The sequence below is a fragment of the Lathamus discolor genome, chromosome 1 (genome assembly GCF_037157495.1).
Source record: "Lathamus discolor isolate bLatDis1 chromosome 1, bLatDis1.hap1, whole genome shotgun sequence".
In the NCBI taxonomy this organism is placed as follows: Eukaryota; Metazoa; Chordata; class Aves; order Psittaciformes; family Psittacidae; genus Lathamus; species Lathamus discolor.
The window spans coordinates 100,830,506-100,853,232 of NC_088884.1; the positions used below are offsets into that span (position 1 = coordinate 100,830,506).

General features: G+C 38.7%; 1 protein-coding gene across 7 annotated transcripts in view; it reads right to left on the minus strand.

Annotated features, from left to right (window-relative positions):
• Positions 1 to 555: 555 nt before the first annotated feature.
• SLC10A7 (solute carrier family 10 member 7) overlaps positions 556 to 22,727 on the minus strand; it is a 142,894-nt gene continuing 120,722 nt past the window's right edge. For 6 of the 7 annotated variants that reach the window (XM_065688243.1, XM_065688204.1, XM_065688195.1 and 3 more), the window contains 2 exons: positions 7,371 to 7,516; positions 556 to 4,015 (listed from right to left, as the gene is read on the minus strand). In XM_065688243.1, the coding sequence (XP_065544315.1) occupies positions 3,971 to 4,015; positions 7,371 to 7,516 (191 nt within the window). In that variant the 3' untranslated portion in view covers positions 556 to 3,970. Of the gene's footprint in view, positions 4,016 to 7,370; positions 7,517 to 22,727 lie in introns of those variants that run through there. The other variant, XR_010614542.1, reaches the window with a different exon arrangement.

Sequence of the window (22,727 nt, forward strand, 5' to 3'; positions counted from 1 at the left end):
AGAAAACAGCAAAGAGGAGACAACCTCCCTCTGCTGACACTGTTCTGATACGATGCTCCTTTGGTCTGGGAGACTGGAGCTGTTCGCGGATAGGACAAAAGAGATTCGGTTTATTAGATACTGGAAAAGGCAGGCCATCAAATCTAAAGTAAAATACTCTTCATTTACTGTCATCATGGCTACATTATTACCAAGCTTTGTTAGAACAATGACAGGACTTTTCAAACAGCTTCCATGGGGAGACCGCTCTGCAACTTAACGACTCTTTAACTGGAGATGTGCAAGTATAACCAAGGGCAGAATTTAGTCTCTTGTCTATTTAACATGTTTGCAAGGGACTGTACGTGTTTCTGGCACTTTATAATAATAGAAATATAAATGCATTTGGCTTATAACAAAATAGAAGAACTATGATTTAGCCCTTTACTGTGTTGTAATCCCCAATGCATCTACATCTATTTAAGTGCAAAATAGTCGATACAGTTTACATATACAATGCTGCGATCATTTCCTCTAAAGGTTCTGTATGAAATTATGATTCAATACAAAACACAATTCAGTGTCTGAAATTTAATTTTTAATGTCAGAATAACATCAAAAAAAAGTAGCTCTTTCTCCATATGCAGTCTTGCAAAAAAATGTATACCAGGGACTCGGTCCTTTCTAGTGATTTCTACATACACAATTGCTCATCTTTTATGCACGTATACACTTGCACATAAGTAAATGTGTTATAGACAGACAATATTTCATCTTGCCTTCTAATCTCCCACTGTCAAGATATTGCCACCAAAAACCTCACACAAATAAAACTAACAGCTCCTCTTTCCCTGACTGCCAGAATAACGCAGGGGACTACTTCTGTAAAACCAAGCTGCTGGATTGCTCTCTGTTTGCTCTGTGAACAAGCACAGCCACACAGCTTCTGCTGAGATTGCCTTTTCTGTCATACAACCTATTCATACTAACTAAAGGATATGTAAGAAAAAGTAGAACCACAATTTTGATTTGATTTGACCACATAAAGAATTATTTACCTTGGACCAATTACTGGGGTCATCAGAAGCTTCTCAATTTAGTGCACAAAAAGGGAAATAAAATGTTTGAGTAACTCAACACAAAGTGCTAAGATTCCCTGTGACTTATGGTGTGCTCTTTTATTGTTTGGGTGTTTTATTCATCTGCTATCATTAGGTAGGATTATAGAGATGCCCAAGATCAGAACTGTTGATGATCAAGAAAATCCTTATGTTTTAACATAGACAAAGGTCTCGCCATCAGTTTCGCCTGATTATTTTCAATACCTCAGATACCTCTCAGTTAACTTTAAAGCCAAGAAGTTGAAAAGATTCAGAACAGTTCTAACTCTCTACTAAAACACTGGAGTTCAATTAATTAAGTTTCAGCTGGTGTTAATTTACAGCATTCTGAGGACTTTCTTTCCTCAAGTTTAGTTCATAAAATATTTCCATACAGTTCAGAGATAATCTTCCAAAAGAACAAGCAAACAGTTCAAAAGCTTACCCACAAAAGAACAAATCATAGGTAACAGAGGTAAAAAGTTGACCTACAGAATAAGTAATTTTCTCTTGGATTTCTAATAACAAAATTGAATTCAAAACCATTCTGTTTATTAAAGACATATAAGCATAATAACAGGTCACAGTTAAACATCTTAACAGTCTTTAAACGTAACAGAATTGATATGCATAATTAAGTTTCATGAAATATGAATTCAAAATATATACTTCAGTTTTGCTTTATGTTCCCTTTAGACCAACACCTCCAACACTTGTAAACGATATTTAGGCTGCCCCAAGCAATCAGAAAGGACTTTGTAAAGGCTTTAACAAAACTCCATTGTAAAAAAAAAGCTCAAAATATTCTTAAATGTAGAAAAAATTTAACAAAGAAAAAAGGATGTGTTCAGTGGAAGCAAGTTGTTGGGTGTACTGAAAATTGGAGATTCAGTACACAGAGGTAGCTCAGTAAGGATACTTGCAGTGTTCTGACTACTTAGCATTGACATGACCACTGTATGCTTGAACTCTTCCTGTGTATCTTAAGAAAGTGAGTGCTCTTGTTGGGCCTGTTTCTTTGCCATTTAAGACCAACAGAAACAGTCATCAATTTCAGTGGGATTGGGATTAAGTCTTTATATAGTCGGGAAATTCAGGTTTATGGAAACAGAACAAAAGAAACTGTCCTGTGTCTGGACTGTCTGCTGCAAGCAGGGTTGGTACGCCCAGGAATGAAAGAATTCATCATGTTGTCACATCATGTACCTTCATTACACAGTCATTTTATTGGTGATGACAATTTTGAATAAGATGATGCTGTCAGCTACCAATAGCTTCTCATGCAGATGACATCAGAGCAGTCTTGCACTGACTGACCATCAGGTAAAGCACTGATGATTGGTACTGGATTACTTTCCCATTGTTCAGAGGAATAACGGACTAGGAATAATAGACTAAGTAAACCAAACACAGTTTTTTCACAAAGGCAAAAGGATATGAATTTCACATGCCTATTATCATACAACAGATCTTTAGCTTATGTAAATGGCTATAGCATTGTTAGAGATATAATAATTTACATTTGCTAAAGATCTGCTCCTAGGTAAACTGTACTCAGCTGCACCATTAACTGCAATGTTAACCATGCCACATGAAACTTCAGCATTTATATTGATCCCAGTTTGACCTATTTCTTAAATTCTTTTTAATAGCTTAATGCAAATTGCCAGCCCAGTTTTTGCAGATGGGTATACCTCAGAACCTGGACTACAGCATGCTTCTGAAATCTTAATCTCCTAAATAAGATGCAGTGCTGGCTAAATGTTTAAATATATGCCTGTGTTCCTTTCTTTTCAACATTCTTATTAGAGATCGTATTTTATATGCTTTTTCTAGATATAAGTTTATTAAAAAGAGTAACATTTCCTTTTCTAAAAAGTGGTGGCTGATTGTCAAATTAGCTAAGATAGCACTTCTGTTACAAAAAGGATCCTTTCAACTGGGGGGGAAAAAAAGTCAACTTTCTTGTCCTCACAAGCTATTATTCATTACCAATACAGCAATATAGAAAACATAGCTTGGCTTACTACAATAAAGGTTCTGTTTCAATATTAGCATCCTAAATTCTGTCACTGCGGGTCTCTGTGCATTGCACCGGGGGAAGGAAAAGAAAAAAGAAAACGAAAAATTTGTGTTCTTCAGGGGTAAATTATAAAAGATCTGCTAGCTGCAAACACAAATACTTCACTCATAACCCAAGCACCAGACCATTTCTTTGAAGAAGCTTATGAGGCATTTAAGATATACAATGGCACAATATCATACAATGGAATTAAAAGAATTTTCTTGAGAAACCATTAACTTTGAAGGAATGTCTAGACAACTGTGTCAACAAATGCAAATAATTCATGCTTCTCAGCTTCTATCCAATGGATGGCCCCATGCTGAGTATACACAAACTCAGAAGAAAAAGGCATGTCACAGTCATATGACTAGGGAGTGTAACAGAGTCACACAGAAATTCAAGTCAATCTCAAAAAAAAGCCTTCAGAAAGCTCTTCCCCAGGGTAAGCCAGCAGTGGGATAAGCTTCTGGTCATTTTGGCTAGTTTAAAACAGAGACTTACAGCTGGTGCACCCTGGCTCAAAGCAGGCGCAATGGAAGAAACAGCTGTTAGTCATGACCATTCACTCGATTAGAAAAATAAAACCTAAAGGATTCCAAAATACTGTACAACCTCTTGTAGTAACCAACAAAGTGGCTTCTGGAAACAATGCGTTTGCCACAAATGCATCTGTAAGGCACTTAACAGGTATCTTTTTAATATATATATATATATAAAAATAAAATATGCACTGAAGCAACAATCACAAATACCCAGTTGTCTCATTTGTCTGTGTGTACAGTATAGTACATATATACATTCACTGTGACACAGGCCATCTCCGTAATTATACCTTCACAGGTGCTTTGGGCTGCCTGGTTAACTTCAGCGCCTGTGAACAGTAAACAAAACAGTCACTTTTTTATATCCTTCAAACACAACCAACAGCACAAGACCAGATTTTTATTTATAAGTGGCAACAAACGCTGTGCGGGCTTATGGAAGGCTGAGTGAGGGGTTGGCATGCAGCTGATGGGCCACTCTGGGATTTGTGATGATGTTTTTATCTCTGCTAGCTCATCACAACCTTCTCATACACAGATAGCCTTAACAGAGGAACCACATATGCTTACAGTGCCAGTGAAGAAAGCTGAGGTGGGTCTCAAATGTCTTTTAGAAAGCAGCAACTTGGAGCCCACCCAAACCACTTGTGGCATAGATACAGGAGCTTCTGATGCACTTTGGGAAACACTGCAGAGAAAATTTCTGCCAACACCTTTGTGTTCCCTGGCCTCCATCCATATGGCTTGAATCCTGCTCAGAGTATAGTCAATGCTGCAGTGGTAGGTGTCATGCACCTCTAATGTTTATACCTTCCTTTCTATGAAAAGGTAAGAATAAGCCAAAAACCATCAATACAGAGGTTATCTTATGCCAGGGGACACCAGATATCTTTGTAACTCTAGTTTACTCTCTCTGAAGAGGAGAGAAACCACACATTTGTGGTTTATTTATTTGGGGTTTAATTGTTAGCAGGGTCCAGCTCTGTGTTCCCCACACGAGTGGCCAACTATGGTAGCTGAACTTTGTATGCAATGTGTGACAGAAGTTCAGCTCAAGCTATAGGTGATCATGCCTCGAGTTTGGCAGGAAGCAGCTTGTCTAACTTTGGAGGCAAATGTGACAGGCTTAAAAGGCGTTAGGTTTTCAGCTGTTCCTGCATCCCGGTATGGTCACTGTAGAGGATGCCTGTTGTTGGTGTGCTCTGCATCAAAAAAGCTCAGTTCTTTCTATGTGGGATGAATTAGACTGAGTGAGGGGGAAATCAGTGAAATTCGCAAATTCCTGAGATTGGGAACCTCTTCTTTCCTTAGCCTTTTGGGCAAAGTGCCCTGACAGGCTGGCATTTGCCTGTTGAGTGAGAGACTTATCATTTCTGGAGGGTTGGCTAAACAAGCAACTTTTAGTCTGAGAGATGTCTGATGGGTCTTCTTATTGTAGATATTAACCTTTAATATTGTACATTTAAAGCTTGTAAGCACTGCTTGAAAAATGCTCCAGCACAAGTATAAACCCTTAAAAGAATCCGAAGCTTTAAAAATAAATAGGCTCTATTCCCCTCAGACACACTGGCTTTCAGAAACACCAGCATTTAACTGTTGTTAAATCTAGCCATCTGAGATTAGTCTTTTAGATATTATTCAGCAAGAGACTTTGGAGAGAGACATCATTCCACATTTTGTTTGGGGAAACAATTTTTTAACTTTGTAGTTTGGCAGATTCTGCTGCCATATTTACAAACTAGAAATACCTTAGTGTAGATGAACCTCTAAATATTTAAATTCAATTTCATACAACCAGATCACATGTACTATCATAATTAAGTAAGAATGTCACTGTAGTTGAGTACTGTGACTGGATAACCGTCTCCCCTGCAAGAGAGATGCCAAAATGAAGCCAAGGTGTTTATAGAAAATAAACATCAAGGGTGATGATGACATGTTTATTTTCAAAGCGGGAGACCATTATCCAGTCACAACATTCACTTCTATTATACTTATTGCAACTGTACCAGACCCAACCTCATTGATTTTTTTTCAAAGAGTAATTAAAATAACATTTGTGAATAATACAGAAGACCAACTAAAGAAACTGCTGCAACAGAACAACAATCCCCCAAAGTGGTTCTACAGTAGCATTACAGTCTGATTAGCACAGGAGGTTTATTTGATGCTTAATGAATAAGAAACTAGTGTGGGTGAACTGTAAATCTCTCCAGTGCTGGCTGACTTTTCTGATGCCCTGTTTAAAGGCCGTGTTAACTTGCAGCAGTTAATCTGACAGCAGCCCTTAAAGGCCATTACCACCCCTGAGTATTGGGGAGGTCTGGAACAGCTCCAGTCCCACTCCTGATCCTGGCAGCAGAGAGCAGTTAGATGCTGAAAAGAAGTCGCATTGCAGGGATTGTTCTGTCAGCGGCAGTGTCTATTTAAGGCTATCTTTCTGAAGGAATGGCATAGGATTTTCTTTACACAACCTGCGATGTCTCCTGATAGTGTCTGATAAAAAAAAGATCATGACTTTCAGACTGATGGAGAAATCACATAGGATTCTCAAATTTGCATTTCTGGGTGCTACAATAAGTGTATCTTAACAGGGTCTGATTTCTGGACTCAGTTCCTGAAAATTGAGAGTTGGTTTGTTTGGGGTTTTTTTACAATTCAGGTAACCAAAAGCAGTGCCACATAAAAATCACTGATTTGTGGAATTTTAGCATTCAGGTTAGCAAGGTGTCTCAGTGGAGTGAAGCTAGTAAAATGGCAGCTTGATGGGTTTTGCTGACAATTCGAAACATGGAAGTTATATAAAAACGCAAACATTTCTCCACTGATAAGTGGAGAATGCAGGGTACTGGTGGTACTGTCCTTGTCACAGTAGGTCTCAACTTTCAGCTAAAATGGCTGTCAAATACCGCTTCAGGTGCCACAGCTTCTTGATCCTTATTATCTCAGATCAATAAGGGCAGCATTACAGTCAGTTGCATGGAGTAGCTTTCTGTGGGGTGGTTACTACTGTTCTGAGAACCTGAACAAACTCATTGCAATTATTTCATATAGACCACAGAATGGCTGTCAGATGTCAATAGCTTCAATTTGAACTGAAATAACCATAATTTGAATCAGTGATATCAATGCAAATACCTCTCAGTTACAGCCTATTATCCTACAAGCTATCCCCTGCCATTATTTTGGCATGAAATGTGATACATCAGACTTCTGTAGGCTTCTTGCTATTGTAAAGAGTGGCCCAAGTGAAAAATCAAACCAGTTTTAATCCTGCTTCAATTCAGTTCAGAGAGTGCTCTCATTTTATGTGATCTCCCCAGCTTCCATGCCAGTGGACAGATCTTTGTCACTCTCCATATGGGAGAGCCAAATCTGTGATCATTAGCTAAAAATGGAGCCATTCTTACTAGGCATAATCTGAATGAAGTAATAATTTAAACTAATCATAGAAGTTTAACTTTGAGAGTTGAACCTTTTCAGAGCCAAGAAGAATAAAGTTCAGCTTTTTTTTTTTTTTTTTATACTGCTGTGACTATCAGTGCTGCAAAAGCAGTAAAGACACAGAAAAGTCCCTACCATGGGATCTCCAAGAAGGAACCTGAGGAGTTTAAGAAGTGTTTAGGTGTTTTTTTTTTCCTCATAGCACTCTTTCCACTATAAATAAAAACCGGCAATTCTTACCTTTTGTCTAGAAACCATCCAGGATTTTATTGTTGGTACCAACAGACTTCCAAGAAGAATCTGAGCAGGATGATAGATGAGTAAGGGGACGGAAATTAAGGACAGGTGCTCATAACCCGCAAATACTATCTTCAGCATTGGAATCCCTGCAGGCAGACAAGCAGGAGAGAGGCTTTCACCTCAGATTTTGAGCTCCAGATAAAAGCAAAACATTTCGTGTTGCATTGACATTTCACCAAAAAAACCTTCCAAAAGAAACAAAGTGAAGACTCAGGAGTTTTATGTAAAAAACCCCCAACACAAACAAACCAGCAAGAACATGAACAAAAAAAAAGAACACCTGGCAGAGAAAGTTCTGTGGCATTAAGGAAGGAGTAGCAGAATGCCATAAGAGATCTAATTAAGCTAATAGCTGTCAAACTCCTGCTGAAGACTTGATATAAAATAGATTCTGCTATAGCATGACTGTTCAGTTGCTGAGCACGCTTGTGTCCTGCTTATTTACTACTTTCTCTCACTGTGCTCTGTTTTGTATTTTTGCAATTGTCCTCCATCCAACCTGCCTGACTCCAGCTTGTATCCTTTCTTCAGCCTGTTCACCACTGGAGAAGGATTGTGCTTTCCTGGCCAGTTTTCTCCCTGCCAGTTGGTGAGTACCCAAATGACAGCTTTCCCTGCTCTGACCAAATCATGCAGTCACAGGGCAGTCAAGTACTCTGCAGGTCACTGCTTAGGTGTTAGAGAACAAAACTCTCTGCTCTACCTATGTGTTTAAGAAGGGATACAGCATGAGAGAGAAAAAGTTCAGTGAACCGAGTGAGCAATATAAAGTGATCATGCCTATGAAGAGTTAGGAAGCAGCTGGAGTACAGAAGTTGCTACATACTGGAAGAAATGAGTATTATTAGCTAGAGATGGGACATTTTTCCTAAGAGCTTGAATTTGCACTAAACACTGCTAATTGTGTTAGACAGCTCCATGCATAATTTTCCCACTTGATCATGTGATATGTAAAATTAAATTTGATTAAGTTTTGCAGTAAATAAATCAATTCTGTTTACTTTGAACATGCTGTTGTTCAAAATTACCTGTTTAAACCTTGGAACTTTGCTACCATGCTCTACAACTCACATACGTGGGCAAAACTTGCAAACATCTCTGACCAGACATTTGCACAGTTCGCCAACAAGAGCAGCTGTGATTCCACACCAGCCCCCTGACAACATACCTTATTTTCTCTCTCATCTTAAATGTCATTCTAGGAATCTTCTGCCAGCATCACCCTTGCACCAAAGCAGGCTATAGTTTTTAAAGAGCTCATTGTGTGTCTCCTTTCTCAGCAATGACAGAAAGCTGAGCTTTGTGACACATGTCCTCTATTCCTCTATTAGGAGATGTTTCAGATCAGCCAAAGCAGCCATGCTTGGGCAAACTTTTCTGTAAGTCTTAGATAAATTCCCATTTCCAACACTTTTTTAGGTGTGCCTTTATAAAAGTTCTCTCCCCCCTATGTAAGGAAACAGGGTTTTTGTTGAATATTACCATGCCATCAGTGCCTCACCATTTCTGACGCCTAAGTTTGCTGAAATCTTCATGATGTTTCCACAGCACCATTTCTTGCCATTATTTTGATTAGCTTTATCACATTTACCACTAACAATCTCATCCCTATACTAGTTGCCTTTACTTACATGGCTATTACCAGGGAAAGACTAAATCAAATAAATAAAGGCTTGCGTGCTAATTTGAATATTATAATTACCTTCAAAAGAACATCATGGATCTATCAAAGAATAGGGTTGTTTATTATTAACACTAATTTCTAGGGCTTGAAATAGACAGTATTTGTATAGAAATTAAATGGGCATTTGCATTATATTAAGGAGTGTAATTTACTTCAAATGCCCATCAAACTGTTTTTGTAAACTGGTAAGGGTTTTATTGCCTGTTTCCAGGCAACAATTTGACCCTTACGCATCCTTTTCTGTTCTCTAACCACAGAAGAATAAACTAGAGCCCCAACCTATGAACATGCTATATTTATGTTCCTAAGACAGTACCTGGGGTTTTGGTAGTGCAATTTCATCCATAGATCCAAAACCACTTTAGTAAGCTGAACAGGACTCCTACAGAGAATCAGAGAACACTAAAATGACTAGCCTAAGATCACACAGAAAACTAACAGCAGAGACGTGAACAGAATGGATCCAAAGTGGCTGAGACATGCTTTAAATTACTGTATATTTTCTGAAAGATGAGAAAATTGAGCCTAAAAGGTAAATTCTCTAGAGGAAAGCTATTTCAGTAAACCAGGAAAAGAAAATTAAAGTTGTCAAATATAAATACAAAATACTATAATTAGTGTGACAATGTAATTAGATCACTGGGTGGAAAGAGATTCTTAATTCACAGCATGTTTAAATACATGTCACAACAATAGGTTCCTGTAAGCTACTAATGCACAATTAAAGTGCCTGTTATTTACCAGGAAAAGCTAACTGGTGAAAAGAAGAAATAATAATCATTTCTGCATTATTTCATTGGAAATAAAAAGCCCTGTTGCCTTTTTATGCAGTTCTGATTTTTATAATTCCAACTTTGCCAGTATGCAGCTGTCTGAGAAAATATTTCATGACAGAGATCCAGAGACTACAGTCACAAATGCTTGCGTCAGTAATACTAACACAAAGCTAAACAAAACAGCAAACATTTTTGTAGCAATGCACAGTAACTGCAAGCCTCAGTACGACTGCTAATGTTTTCCAAATACACAAAGCTCATGCAAATTCCTAATTAGGAAAAACATTTTAATAGTTACTCTTCCCTCTCTTACAAAAAAAAATCCCAAAACAAAACCACAAACAAACTACGTATTGTTTATATACATAAACCAAAACCAAACAAAGTGAAAACCAAATTCCAGCTAAAGAAAGAAAAGCGACATTATAATGCTTGGCTGATGCTCGGGCTGATGCTGTATGCTGAATCTTAGCCCGTAAATCATTTTCAACATGCACTAAGAGAAGCCATAACAGCAGCACTGAGCCAAACAGCAGTGTCATGAACAGGTGTGGCTATAACAAAACTAGTAAAGTGAGACAAGTTTCAGTCTTTCAGATAGATAGCAAGGAATGAAAATGCTAAGCAAAATGGCTATGGTTATTTTTATTTCTGACTGTCCACTCTTGTTTTCCTCTTTTTTTTTTTTTTTGCACAGCAACAAATCACATATATTAAACCCCAGACCACTGTCTTTGTCTTAAGTTTCCTCAAAGTACACATCAGCTTCTACACCCCATTCCCCCCTCTCCTTCCCCCCCCCCCCCCCCCCTTAGTAGGGTATTTATCTGTCACCTGGTGCATTAAGGCTGCATTCACACATACGAAAAATAATGCTTGCAAGGATTTTTCATTTTGTTTTCATAGAGCCATTAATCATGCTTATCTGTATTTCAGGGTAATGGACTGACTTCTGTGGGTCTTCATCTTAACACTGGAAGAGGAACACTAGCATTACCAGTTTATAGACAATCTTTCTGTTACGTTTTAAGATTGCCATCATGCTCTGAAGGCTCATGCCACAAAACCCCATTCATGTTACTGTGGTTTATGAAGGCTTTATGAAGGTTTATTGAAGGCTTTCAGCAGCTTGGTTCAAGTCCTCTGCCAAAGACCCTCACTCACTGCCTGTCATGAGCAACGAATGACAAAGTGCTCCTCTGTGGCTTGGTACCAACTTGGACAGCTTTGCTCCAAGTAGAGGCGTAACAAACTTGAGTTGCCAAAGTCTTTTAAGTACCCGTATTGCACGAATACGCATCCAACTCCTGAATCAGAGCTGACCAAACACTGTGAAAGGTGCAAGTCAGGGTTGTACCCCATCCTCCCCCAAAGAAAGGAAATGTAGTACCCAGCTGGATTAGGAAATAGCATCTCACCTGACCAGGACTACAGAAAGCTGTAGCAGAAAGAAGGGAGCACTAAGTTCATCCCACAGATATCCCTTACGAACAAGATAATTAGTATTCTCAGCTTTTTACCCTGAATTTCCCTTTTCTCCTTTGTTTGGCTTTATTTCTCCTACCAGAGCTCCCCTGTGTTCCCATCTTCCTCCTTGCTCTTTGGCTCTGGTATTCAGGGGCTCTTTTTCTGTTTGCGTTTTCTCTCTTCCTCCTTTTTCCTCCTCTTCCTCACTTCCATGCTTCTAGCCTGCTTGGTTTTTTTTTCCAAGACCTTTGATTCTGCTCACTTGCAGCAGTGTAAATTTTGGGCACTTCCACTAAAATCATTCAGTTATACTAAGCCCAGTGGGCAGTAAAATCACAGTCCCAGTGCAACTGAGAGGAGTTAGGCAGTGTGGTATGGAGTGCATTTAATTTTTCTCCCTCTTTGTGTCCTCACTGTGCCCATTTCATGTAATAACTTTGCAAACCTGAGGAAAAGCTACCAAGAGAAAAGCTGCTCATCGTGACCTTCAACAACAACAAGGAAGAGAGAGAAGATTGCTATTACAGTCTGGTATAGGAAAGTCCTGTTTGCTCTCCACTGCTCCAGGGTATTCCAGCTTGCCTCCAAGGCTGTGTTTTATCAGCCCTGGTCAAAAGCTACTGTTTCTCTACTAGCCTGCACAACTCAAAGCTATTTATCTTTCCTCCAGCTTTGTACCCAGTGTAACCTCCCATATCCTCGCCTTTCCCCTCTGCTACTTTCACATTTTGTAGTCACCTTCTTAAAAGGCCCATGAAAATACTATGCTGCACTTCGCTACATTTAGTTAACTGTAAAATAATAATAATAAAAAAATCTTAAAAGATGTGAAGGTATTTTTAAGAGAATTTAAATATAGGACTCTTTTCATCTAGCTATCACTGCAGTAATATAAATGAAGCAAATTAATTTTAATGCTCCAAGGTACTGATTCTGTGTCACTGTCACTGACAGGATCCAACTAGACTTTATGAGATGGCATTTGACTTTATGGAAGTGAGCACTATGCACACATTTACAATTTTACAGGGACTTTAAGCTGTCATGCTGAAAAATGTTTATAAAACATTAATCAAAAAATGCCTCTTTAATACAATGCATTGTCTGAAAGATGTTAGAAGGCACATATTGTAAATGGATTCTTTTTCTGACTAAAGTAATTTCTACCAAAAGCCTTTCCCCACTGCTATACTAGTACACAGTGTGGAGAGATAAAGAGCACTTTCCCAGCACATTACTACCTGATCCAAACACTTGGGAAATCACTAATGTACAGCATGCCATATTTCCATGTCACACATGACACATTTGTCTAAAATTACCCAACAGAGTTTGACATTGCAGCACATTCCATAGCAGAGCTTTCAACTGACATCTGCCAAGTAAGAACTTCAAGTAGGAGCTTTCTTCTTCTAACAAGCAAGTAAGAGTTTTCTTTTATCCTATACCCATGACGGAAGTGATAAAACAATAAGTACTGGAAATCAGGGTAGGTTTTTTTTCTATTTTAATATGTTTATTTTATGCTTGCTGAATGTGTAAGCTCCCCTTAAAGCACTGTTTCATCATCTGCTGTTTTCTATCATATTGCAATGGGTTCAGAGAACTTAATAGAACATTTTTATTACCACTGAAACATAGGCCATTATCTCTCACACCCAAAGCAGAATTATTGCTAGATGCTCTACTTATGTACTTCACTGTATAGGTTTTTCCCCTTCAATGTCTTCATAACAAACAAATTATCCTAAAACTTTATTGCTTTCATTACTGAAACACATTCCAAATGAGAAAACACTGCAGCATTTACTTCTTCTTAGGAAAAGAGGTTTGGGGCAAAACAAAGAGGTCATCACTAGGTCTATGGAACAACCAGGCACTGAGCCAAACCACCCTCACAAAGCAATGAAAAGCCTTAGTCTCTGGATTTTCAGTTCTCCCTTCTATTTGTCTATACATTTCAGAACTCTCAGTTGCTATAATTTTCAAGTGCAATATGCAAAACTGAATCAAGTGTATGATGGTAGCTTCTGTGACACTCTCCACAGTACTCTCTTTCTGAAGCTTACTCTCAGGAGTTGATGTGAGGGGAACATTAGTAGGTCAAATAGCTATTTTTATTTTTTTTCAATGGAAAGAAGACCTGTAAAGAGCAGTGTATATTACATTAAACCCTTCCTAAGCTACCAGAGCGGTGTTTTTTCTGTGCTTATCCCTGCAAAGGCAGTGCCAAATGGGCACCTGAAATTTTATCAAGTTTCAGAACAGTATTGCATGCGGATGAGTGACTGCATGTTGGGAAAGGGTGCAAGATCTGAGCAAAATCCAGTTTAGAGGATTAGAAAAAGGTTGTTCATACAGGTGGCTACCAGAATGACAAGATACTGCTAATCTCCTGTTTGAAAACTTTCTTAAGGGTTTTCCTGTTTCTTCCCAGGCAAATCACATTGCTATGGCTAGTTTTGAGGAGATAAAAGTATATATACTATGCCTATCCTCAGTGAAGACTAGTTGGGCAAATGTTTCTTGCCCTTGTTCAGACTGTTATTACATACTGAGATCACAACAGGAGAAAATGCTTTTGACAAATTAACTGGTTAAGGATTCTTTTTCCTGTATGCATGCCCTCTCCAAAGCATGTACTGAACTCAAGTTAAATGCTTTTCCTTCAGGACCAATTTTTTTTCAGGAATGGGAATAGCTGAATGGTATCTGACAACACAAATACTTGCTTGCTACTGAATATTTCCATTTCAGCTGAAGAAAGCATCTTCTGATGTAATATGAAATCACCTTTCATTGAGGGGAGAACAGAATACTTGAAGCTGAGCCGAAAACAAGAACCAAGTTCTTCCCCAGGTGGAAAATTCCTTAGAGGATAATTTGGTAGTCCTTTTCCAGCCCCACTCCAGCTGTAACTCAAGATTTCTTTTGCCCTTAGCCTTAGCCAAAATAACCTAGACCTTACAGTCACTTTGTACTCTGCAAAGGAATGAAGGCTGAGAAAAGTAACAGACAACCTTTTCTACTCTCTTGTCCAGAAGAAAATAACAGTGTCACGGTAAGATTTCATCTGCAGTAGCTAGACAATAGTTTACAGAAGTAAAATGGTTTGTGGCATTTTTGGTTCCATCACACCTCGATGATAAGGCCTAGAGTTACCATGGAAATATAACTTTTGCAAGTAGACATAAAGAGATCATCCATCAGCACAACCACAGCTGTCTCCAGGTGATATGACACTTGGTCTCTGGCTGGGAAGAATGGCAGTGTTTGTTGCATTTGAGAGCACATTCCCCTTGCTTTTTGCTGACATATATGCTGTATGAGGACTTATGCTTAAAATATTCCCAGAGGAAAAAAAGACAATTTTTTTCACTATGTTTTCATATGTCACATCAATGATAAGTGTAATGGAAAGTGAAAAACAGGCTCATGAACTGGTAAAAACCAAATATCTGAGGGGGAGGCTTTACAAGGGACTGGTGAGATATTAAGGGAGTCTGGAAGAGCTGCAGGAGTAAACTGCAAAATGGAGCACCATCCTCGTTCAGTTTGGAGCTCTGCATGGATCCTGATCTTCAAAGTAATTCTTTCACCCCTCTCTCCTTGGGAAAGAAATATGATTTATGAGAATATTCAACAAGCCCTTCCAGTACGTTAACATCTAGTCCTCTTCTGGAGGACTAGAATTATTGGGAAGGCGTTGTACTGAATCAGAGTGATATGGTCACGTATTGGCCATATAATTATGCTAGGATGCAAGAATTTCGCTGAGCCCCACACTAGTTTGTAAAGGACTGGACTGGTCTAATATATAAGTAGAGAAAGAGAAGAAGAAACAGACAAATGAGAAATAAGATATTTCTTTTGCTGTAACTCTAACCAGATTAAAAAAAAAAAAAAAAAAAAGAAAAAAGAAGAAAACCTAATATGATTTGAATGTTTTTACTCATTCTTTGCATTTCTGGCTCACTATACGCATCACAGAAATCAGTAATTTAAGTGCAGTTAGTAGGACACAGCACATCTTGATACTATCAAAGTTTTAAGTAAAAAGTACAGTTCGTCTATTTCTGGGTTTTCAACGGGTGCATTTAGATTGGAAGTGATCTTTAATGAACAACATAGGCAACCTTACCAGCTGCTAACAATGAAACATTTAACACCAACAACTGAAGACTAGTGCCTTAGACTCCACCTGTCTGACAATCTGGTAACAGGGAATTCAAGAATGAACTGAACCACCATAAGTCGTATTTTATGTGTGACTTATCTTTAATTTGGCACCACAATGTGGGCACAGAAAAGCTGTAAGCTGATCCTCACACTTCAATGGCTTTTTCTGTTGCTCAGATGTCAGGTCACTCTTCATACACATAACATATGCAAGGCACAGGATAAATCGTTCCATGTAATTCACTAGCAATATCTAAGCTATGAAGTTTAAATGAACGGAATTTAAGCACTCATTCTCTTCTCTATAGTTCTTGTAGCCAACACTTTTTGAAGGCTTAACAGGTCAGACCTACTAATGAAAGGAACTCTGGACTAAGAGGTTGACCAGTGTCCTAAAACCACAAAGCTGAGATTTGATTAATTTGCTTATTTCTTTGAACATTACTGCCTTTGCACAAATAGCTGAGGCTAAGATTTCTCAGCATTAAATGTGAATTTTGTTTATACATATTAATAAAAAGTCATTATAAACATGTTTTATAGCTGTTCTTATTATATTTGTGAACATGAGCAGGAAAGGATTATGCTCCAAACTGTTTCATGCTATCTTTTAATAGATTTTTGTAAACCTGTTTTCCTCCTGAAACCTTGTTTCAAACGAAAATATGATACACAAATTCATTATAAATGGTGAAACAAGAAAACACTTCTTTTTATATATATAAAAAAATGTTAGGAATACTAGCATAATTTTTCTTTTAACTCTATCTTCATCTGATTTCAGTGGCCAAGAGAATACATGAAGCCAGACTTCAGGGCTCCAGTCATCTGGGAAGGCATTTTGAGAAAACAGCTCACTACCTAGAATAACTGAGGGATACTATTTCCTACTCTAGAACTCTATGGATACGGGTTATGTGTTTGCAAATGGTCATAGGCAGCTTTTAGAGGAGGATCTCTCTCACGGATTCCCAAGGCTATTCTGCAGTAGGGATTTCTAACTTTTGCTGCTGCTGTGGATTTTTCACATCTTTGCACCCGCTGTTTTAGAAGTGTCTGGAGTCAGCAGCTCAGACTGGCTGCCAGAAGGTGCACTGAGAGCAGCAAATGTAGATGCAACTTTCTCAGGGACACCCAACATCATCTTCAATACTCGCCAGCTTTAGTATGGGTGACACTTGTAGCCTCTGCCAGCTTGAGGTAAAAAAAATAAATCTGGAGTCATGTCCAAACGTGGATCTTCTCAAGGGTAACCTGTCAGGTGTCTGCTGAATACTATGTGGTTTCTTAAAGCAGATAAATTAACTTTAACTGTTTTTGGTGGGGAGGGAGAGCTCTTGTGTCATTATCATTTTACAGATGGATATGTGTGTTTGTTTATTTTTTTCTTTATTATAAAGAGGTATGAGCTTGCTGTCATAAGAAACCTGCAATCTGGTTTTTAGTGTCTGATCCAATTACATGTACATCTGGGAAGACACACAACCAAATAAATAATTGGAGAGGTGCAACTCTGAAATGACAATTGTTATTCATCGATCTCTTTCTGCAAGTCGAGATTGAGAGATGTAAACTTCAAGTGAATGAGATCTCCTGGGTGAGATTCTTCAGTTCAAACACAGCAAACAACTGTTGTCCTCTGATGCACATTTTAGTACTGCTGGAGGCAAACTTTCTAAATATTAATAAAAAAACTACACAGATGAAAAGGAAGCCCTGGGAGCTGGTACAGAATTTCTTGCCACATTCTAAGTCTAATCAAAGAAACATATGTTTCAGGTCAGAAAGGAAAGGAGATTCCCTAATTTACACTAGTATTTCCCCTTCTGGAATCACAAAATGGTCAAAATTGAGCAAACTGCACTAGATTAGAGATGCTATATGGTGAATATTGTGATTATAAAAACTCTGTGTCCAAAAGCCACTTTAACTCATTGGACTATGCCATTTCCTACTTTCAAATTGGTTTGCAGCTTACTTCCTTCCCGAAAGTATATCCCCTAGGGATGCTCTGGTCTGAAAGAGATAAACACGCGGTGCTGGCCCAGCCACGTATATGAGTAGCAAGGGAGAATAAGAGAGATGCTCTGGCAGAGACATCCCAGCAACCACAGCCTATTCAAAACTGTCAGTCTGACTTCTTGCAGAGATAACCCCTTCAAGTGAGTGGTGGCCTTGGTATTAGAGAAATGTCTGTGCAAACATTCATATTATTCCTAATGACAGAAATCTTCAGTCTATATTTCATTTTGCTAATATTCTGATATGGCAGCTATGCTGGAAATAGCAGCATTTCCCACACATTCTTTGGGGTCTACTGAGAACGAAGACATGCCAATTAGATGGTAATAACCTGAATGATAATATTGTTGAGTAGAAACCAAACATTTGTTCTAGAAGACTGCTGAGCTAGAAAAGGCAATCCATCTGCCCTCAAGCTGGGCTACAAAGAAAGATGTTAAGATGAGAGAAGTGCAGCAGATCCAGGTGATTCAGCTCTCTCTGCTATCATCTCATGTAACACAAATCCCTCTGTTCTTGTCTTCCAGGGACAGGGAGAAGACTAAGAGAAGGGGAATTACAGAGCTGAGGAAAAAGCCCATTTGCTCCTTCCAAGCAAATGCTGGGCAAAGACTGAAAAGACGAGAAAAACCTTTCGTTTTGGCCCAAACAAATACCGTATCAAAACCCATTGAAGGGTTAAATCCCTATGGATTTCAGAAGCAGGAATGGGAGAGAGTTTCTAACTCTTTGACAGTAGTGAGGGGTACATACTGACCCAGACACAGCCTCCACAAGACACTTACACTTTCAAGCATATTCCTCCCTTCTGCCCTACTAATTCTAGGCAGTGGAATAGACAGATCACTTTCACATCGCACTATTGGACACAGAGGGAAGAAATGAGAGTTAAAGTCAGTAACAGGTAAGAAAATACACAAATTCAAGGACTAGTAACACCAAGAAGTATGCTATGATGCCAGAAGTAATATCACCTGTTCAACACTCATAGGAAAATTTCAAAAGTGAAAGAGACGGTATCAAAAGTCCTTATTGGAAACTTTGTGAGAGCAATTAGCCAGGATTAGTATAGCCTGAATACTCACCTAGGGCAATGCACCTGCTTTTACCATCTTACTTTCTATTACAGAATTATTAAGAGATGCTTCCTTTTTAAAAATTAAAATTATCTACCTTATTTTAACACAAGTTAGAACATCGTGGCATTTTTCTGACTAAAGGAAAAAGGCGATTATCACCACACAATAAGAAGAGCCTGGGATGGATTAGTACAGCATTTCATAGAGTTTGGATGTAGGATAAAACAGATGAAGCAAAACCCCAGCTAATATTAAACAGCAGTGGTTTAGGCTGTGCAAATACATTATTTATCTCTGAAAAATCTTGTAAGGGGATATCTGTAGAGAACATGAGTAAACTATAGATAGCTGTGAGCAGATTGGAGCTATACGTGAGCACGATGCACTCTGTCACATTGTGCAGCTGGGGAACCCGGGGGAAGGCATGGGCTGATTAATCCATAGCCTGGATGATCTGCTCACAGACAATTGTGGTGTCTGTGACTGTGCTTGTGCATTACAGCAGGCTTTTAAGAATTGTTCAAGTACAGAATACCAGTTCCTGACTTGTGCAGTAAAAAGATGAGTATTTAAAAAATAAATTTGAAGGAAATGAAAACATTACAAAATAAAATTAGCACTTTGCCTTTTATTTGCAAATTTAATTCTATTCTTTCCTGAAAGTATTTGGTTTTTTTTAGCCTAGAAACTTTGATTGCATTACTTTAAGAATACCATGGTGAAAGAACTGCTATGCTGATAAATCCAAATGAGGAAAAATGTACTCTGCATCATAAGCAACACCCTGGTTTTATTATAAGATGCAGTTATTTTGGGTTTGTTTCCTTTTTTTTTACTAATCTGCTGTTCATCATACCCACAGCATTAACATTTGCACTTGTGGTAGCCAAACCAGGTAGCAGTACTGCACTTTCTGCTGATAAAATAATTTTACATTGTAAACACAAAGAATTAAAGTGGAAATATTTTTTTTACAATCCTGCATTCTACTTCTGGAGTTGTAAGTTCTGGCTGGCAATTCCTCTGCAAAAAACAGAATACTGTTCTGGACTTGGCTGCAACTTTTGTGTAAGTGCAAGCAACAACTGCAGTATTTTTTTACATGAGCCACACTGATAGCTTTGCACTTCCTTGAGGCCTCTTCTCTTCTCACTGAATGAACTCCAGGGAATGGCATCACGTCGGGCTTTCCAGATGGATTATGTGAAGCCATAGCTCAATGTCATTTTCAATAGCAAGGCTCATAATTAAAGGTCAAATAGTCACTTCATCTGCAATCAATCAATAGAAGAAGTACTAATACTAAGTACTAATCAATCAATGGCAAATGCACTAATAAAAGCCATGCATCAAATGTCCGCATATGTGTGTGCTCACATGTACTGTGCATATATGTGAGTAGGGAGAAGGAGAGAAAAAGAACAAAGTGTAGGTGAATATGCCAGAGGGCATTGTGAATACTATATTTATCTTCACTCCTTGTAACTTTATATCCTGTTTCAGTCATTGAGTGAAATACAAATAAACATTAGTTTTTTTGCATATGTGATGTATTGTATTAAAAAAACCTGCCAAAGTACCCACTTCTATGCAGAAATATCAGCTTGTGTTCCTAACTAAGAAACACAAAGGCATCTACCCTGTGTAATTTGTCCTTACACAAACATACCCTGCACTCTGATCTTTGAGACAAAAAAGTGTGTCAACTGTTGTGTCTACAAAATAAAACGCAGCATATGGGAACAGCACTCATCTCCGTGCAGAGCAAGCACTTATTCATGGATTCAACAGCAGAAGTGGCAGTTGGCCTCATGAGCATGCACTGCATGGGAATTAGTTGGTTTCATAATATGTTGTGGGAGAAAGTGACTTACAAAAGTCTTCTCATGCCTCTCCTATTACCACTTCTGAAGCTTTAAAGCTGTCAGCTCTTCTCCCACTTTAGTTGGTGCCATTCTAAGCTCCCCAGGGAATGGGCCAGACATACCTATTTGGAGCTTCACCTGCCAAGCTGAGAGAAATCAGTTTCAAAGTGAAAGAACAAGTGTTGGGGGGTCATTTATACACTACCACTGGAATCTTGAAGACAAACAAAGCAGAGTTCCACAATGGATGTGAAATCATATCCTTAGCTCTTGCTTTGAGGCACTGTAATGACAGAGGGAGAGGGAAAAGCACTCTCTGCCACAAGCGAACAGAAGATTTCTCATTGTATGGTTTATATAGTAGACAAATATGAACATATGTTCATACAGACAAATAGTAATATGACAGAACAACAAGAGTAATGGCCAAAATACCTGCATCTGTCCTTGTTTCTGCTAAGATCAGGGTGGACAATACTGTGCTGTGGATAGATTTAGTTGTCATTCAGAAATGGCTGATCCTTAAAAACAAATTGGATCTACTCTGCTTCCAGCTTCAGTGAAGGAATAAATGACAGCTGCTCTGGTTAACATTCCTGTTTACATCATCAGCTCAGGGGCATGCCTCATTGCACTACAGCTCCCTGTTTGCATAGAAATGTGTGTTTATCAGCTCTATTTTATCTGGACCTGGTACTAATATCAAAGAGAGTAAAATACCAGCAGTTTCAAAACAGCCAGCTTGGAACTGATACACAGGAGGCACACCTACATAGTGCATGCACTGTAGGGGTGCACATAAGAGCAGCAGGGCCCTAAGGCTTACCAAAGATGGGCTCCCAGGCACTGCCAAAAAGAGCATTTCCCCATTAGGAGTGGTGCTCATTCCAGGATAGGCTGCTGCTGGGCTCATGGCAAGACAAGCCTGGGATCTTCAAAGAAACCTCGACAAAGCTGAGCCCCAGAGATGGAATACAGTAAGGGGAGCACAGGTCCCAGCAACCCAGTGATCTCAACACAGGTCCTAAGCAGTAAGGAAAGGCACTGCAAAAGTGTAAAGCCTAAGCACAAATTACATCTAGCTTCCTAGGAGGTAAACTTGCTTTCTATGAAACACCAGCTCTTCAAGGATTAAGTAAATCAGTCTGTCCTGAAGCTGACAAACAGAACAATCAGTAGCTGAGAAGCAGTCACACAACACTGTATCTCCCCATTTCATTTCAACTTTCACACTTATTCATGAGACATCTGTATTAGGAGGGTAAAAGTATGCATGGTTGGGGAAAAGCTGTAGGAGTCCTTGAAGTCAAGGTGGCCAAAGTGGTTTTGTTGGTGTGCTTGGGCAAAGAAAGACGCAAAATAAAAAGCCTGACTCACAGGGCTGCGCTAATGAGAGCAGTAATTTGGAAACAGAAAAAAGTGAGCCAGAAAGTCAAGCAAGTTAGGGACCTCAAACTAGATTCTTCTAAAGGAAAAAATAAAATATTAAGAGGAGAGTATATGAGCAGAAGAAAGGTGCGCCAATTCAGCTGTATGTATAGGGTGCAGGTAAAGAAAGGCTGTGTGACAATGCTTGGTGGTAGAGTGAGTAAAAGACAAAGAGTCCCTTCTTCTGGGTGACGGCAAGCCCCTCTAGGACTTAAATATTTTTAAAAAAGGCTTTGTGCTTACTGTCATAGTGTCACAGCAAGCTGCAGAAGTATTCAATAGAGTGTATATAAACCTGTTTTCACCAGGCAAGGAAGACTTGACTTACACATTTGTGCTGTTAAGTACAACCAGCTTCCTTTCTGTATTTATCACAGTTGTGTCCTAAATTTATACACAGCTCCAAATAACAAGTACAGCAGTTTGTTATGACCTACGTGTAATGTTTCATTCTATAAATACAAGTGCAACTGTCCTGAATACAGGCTCATTTATTAGTTGAAGCTTCAGTTTCATAGAACATCTGGCTGAAAAAGACCTAATGTCATTCTATCTATGTTCTGCTCCAAGGCAGGATCAACTAGCTAATTCTTGTCTGAGGCTTATCTACAATGACAGGAGATTCAAGTCATCAATAGCCAACATATTCCAAAGCTAAACTGTTTTACATCAGATGGGTTTCCCCCATTGTAACCAAGTTCTTCCGTTTTCAAAGTCCACTGTGAAACAGTTACTTTTTGCCTTCTTTGCATCAACCTTCCATGTGTTTGAAAGTCACTACTGTATTTCAGCTATCT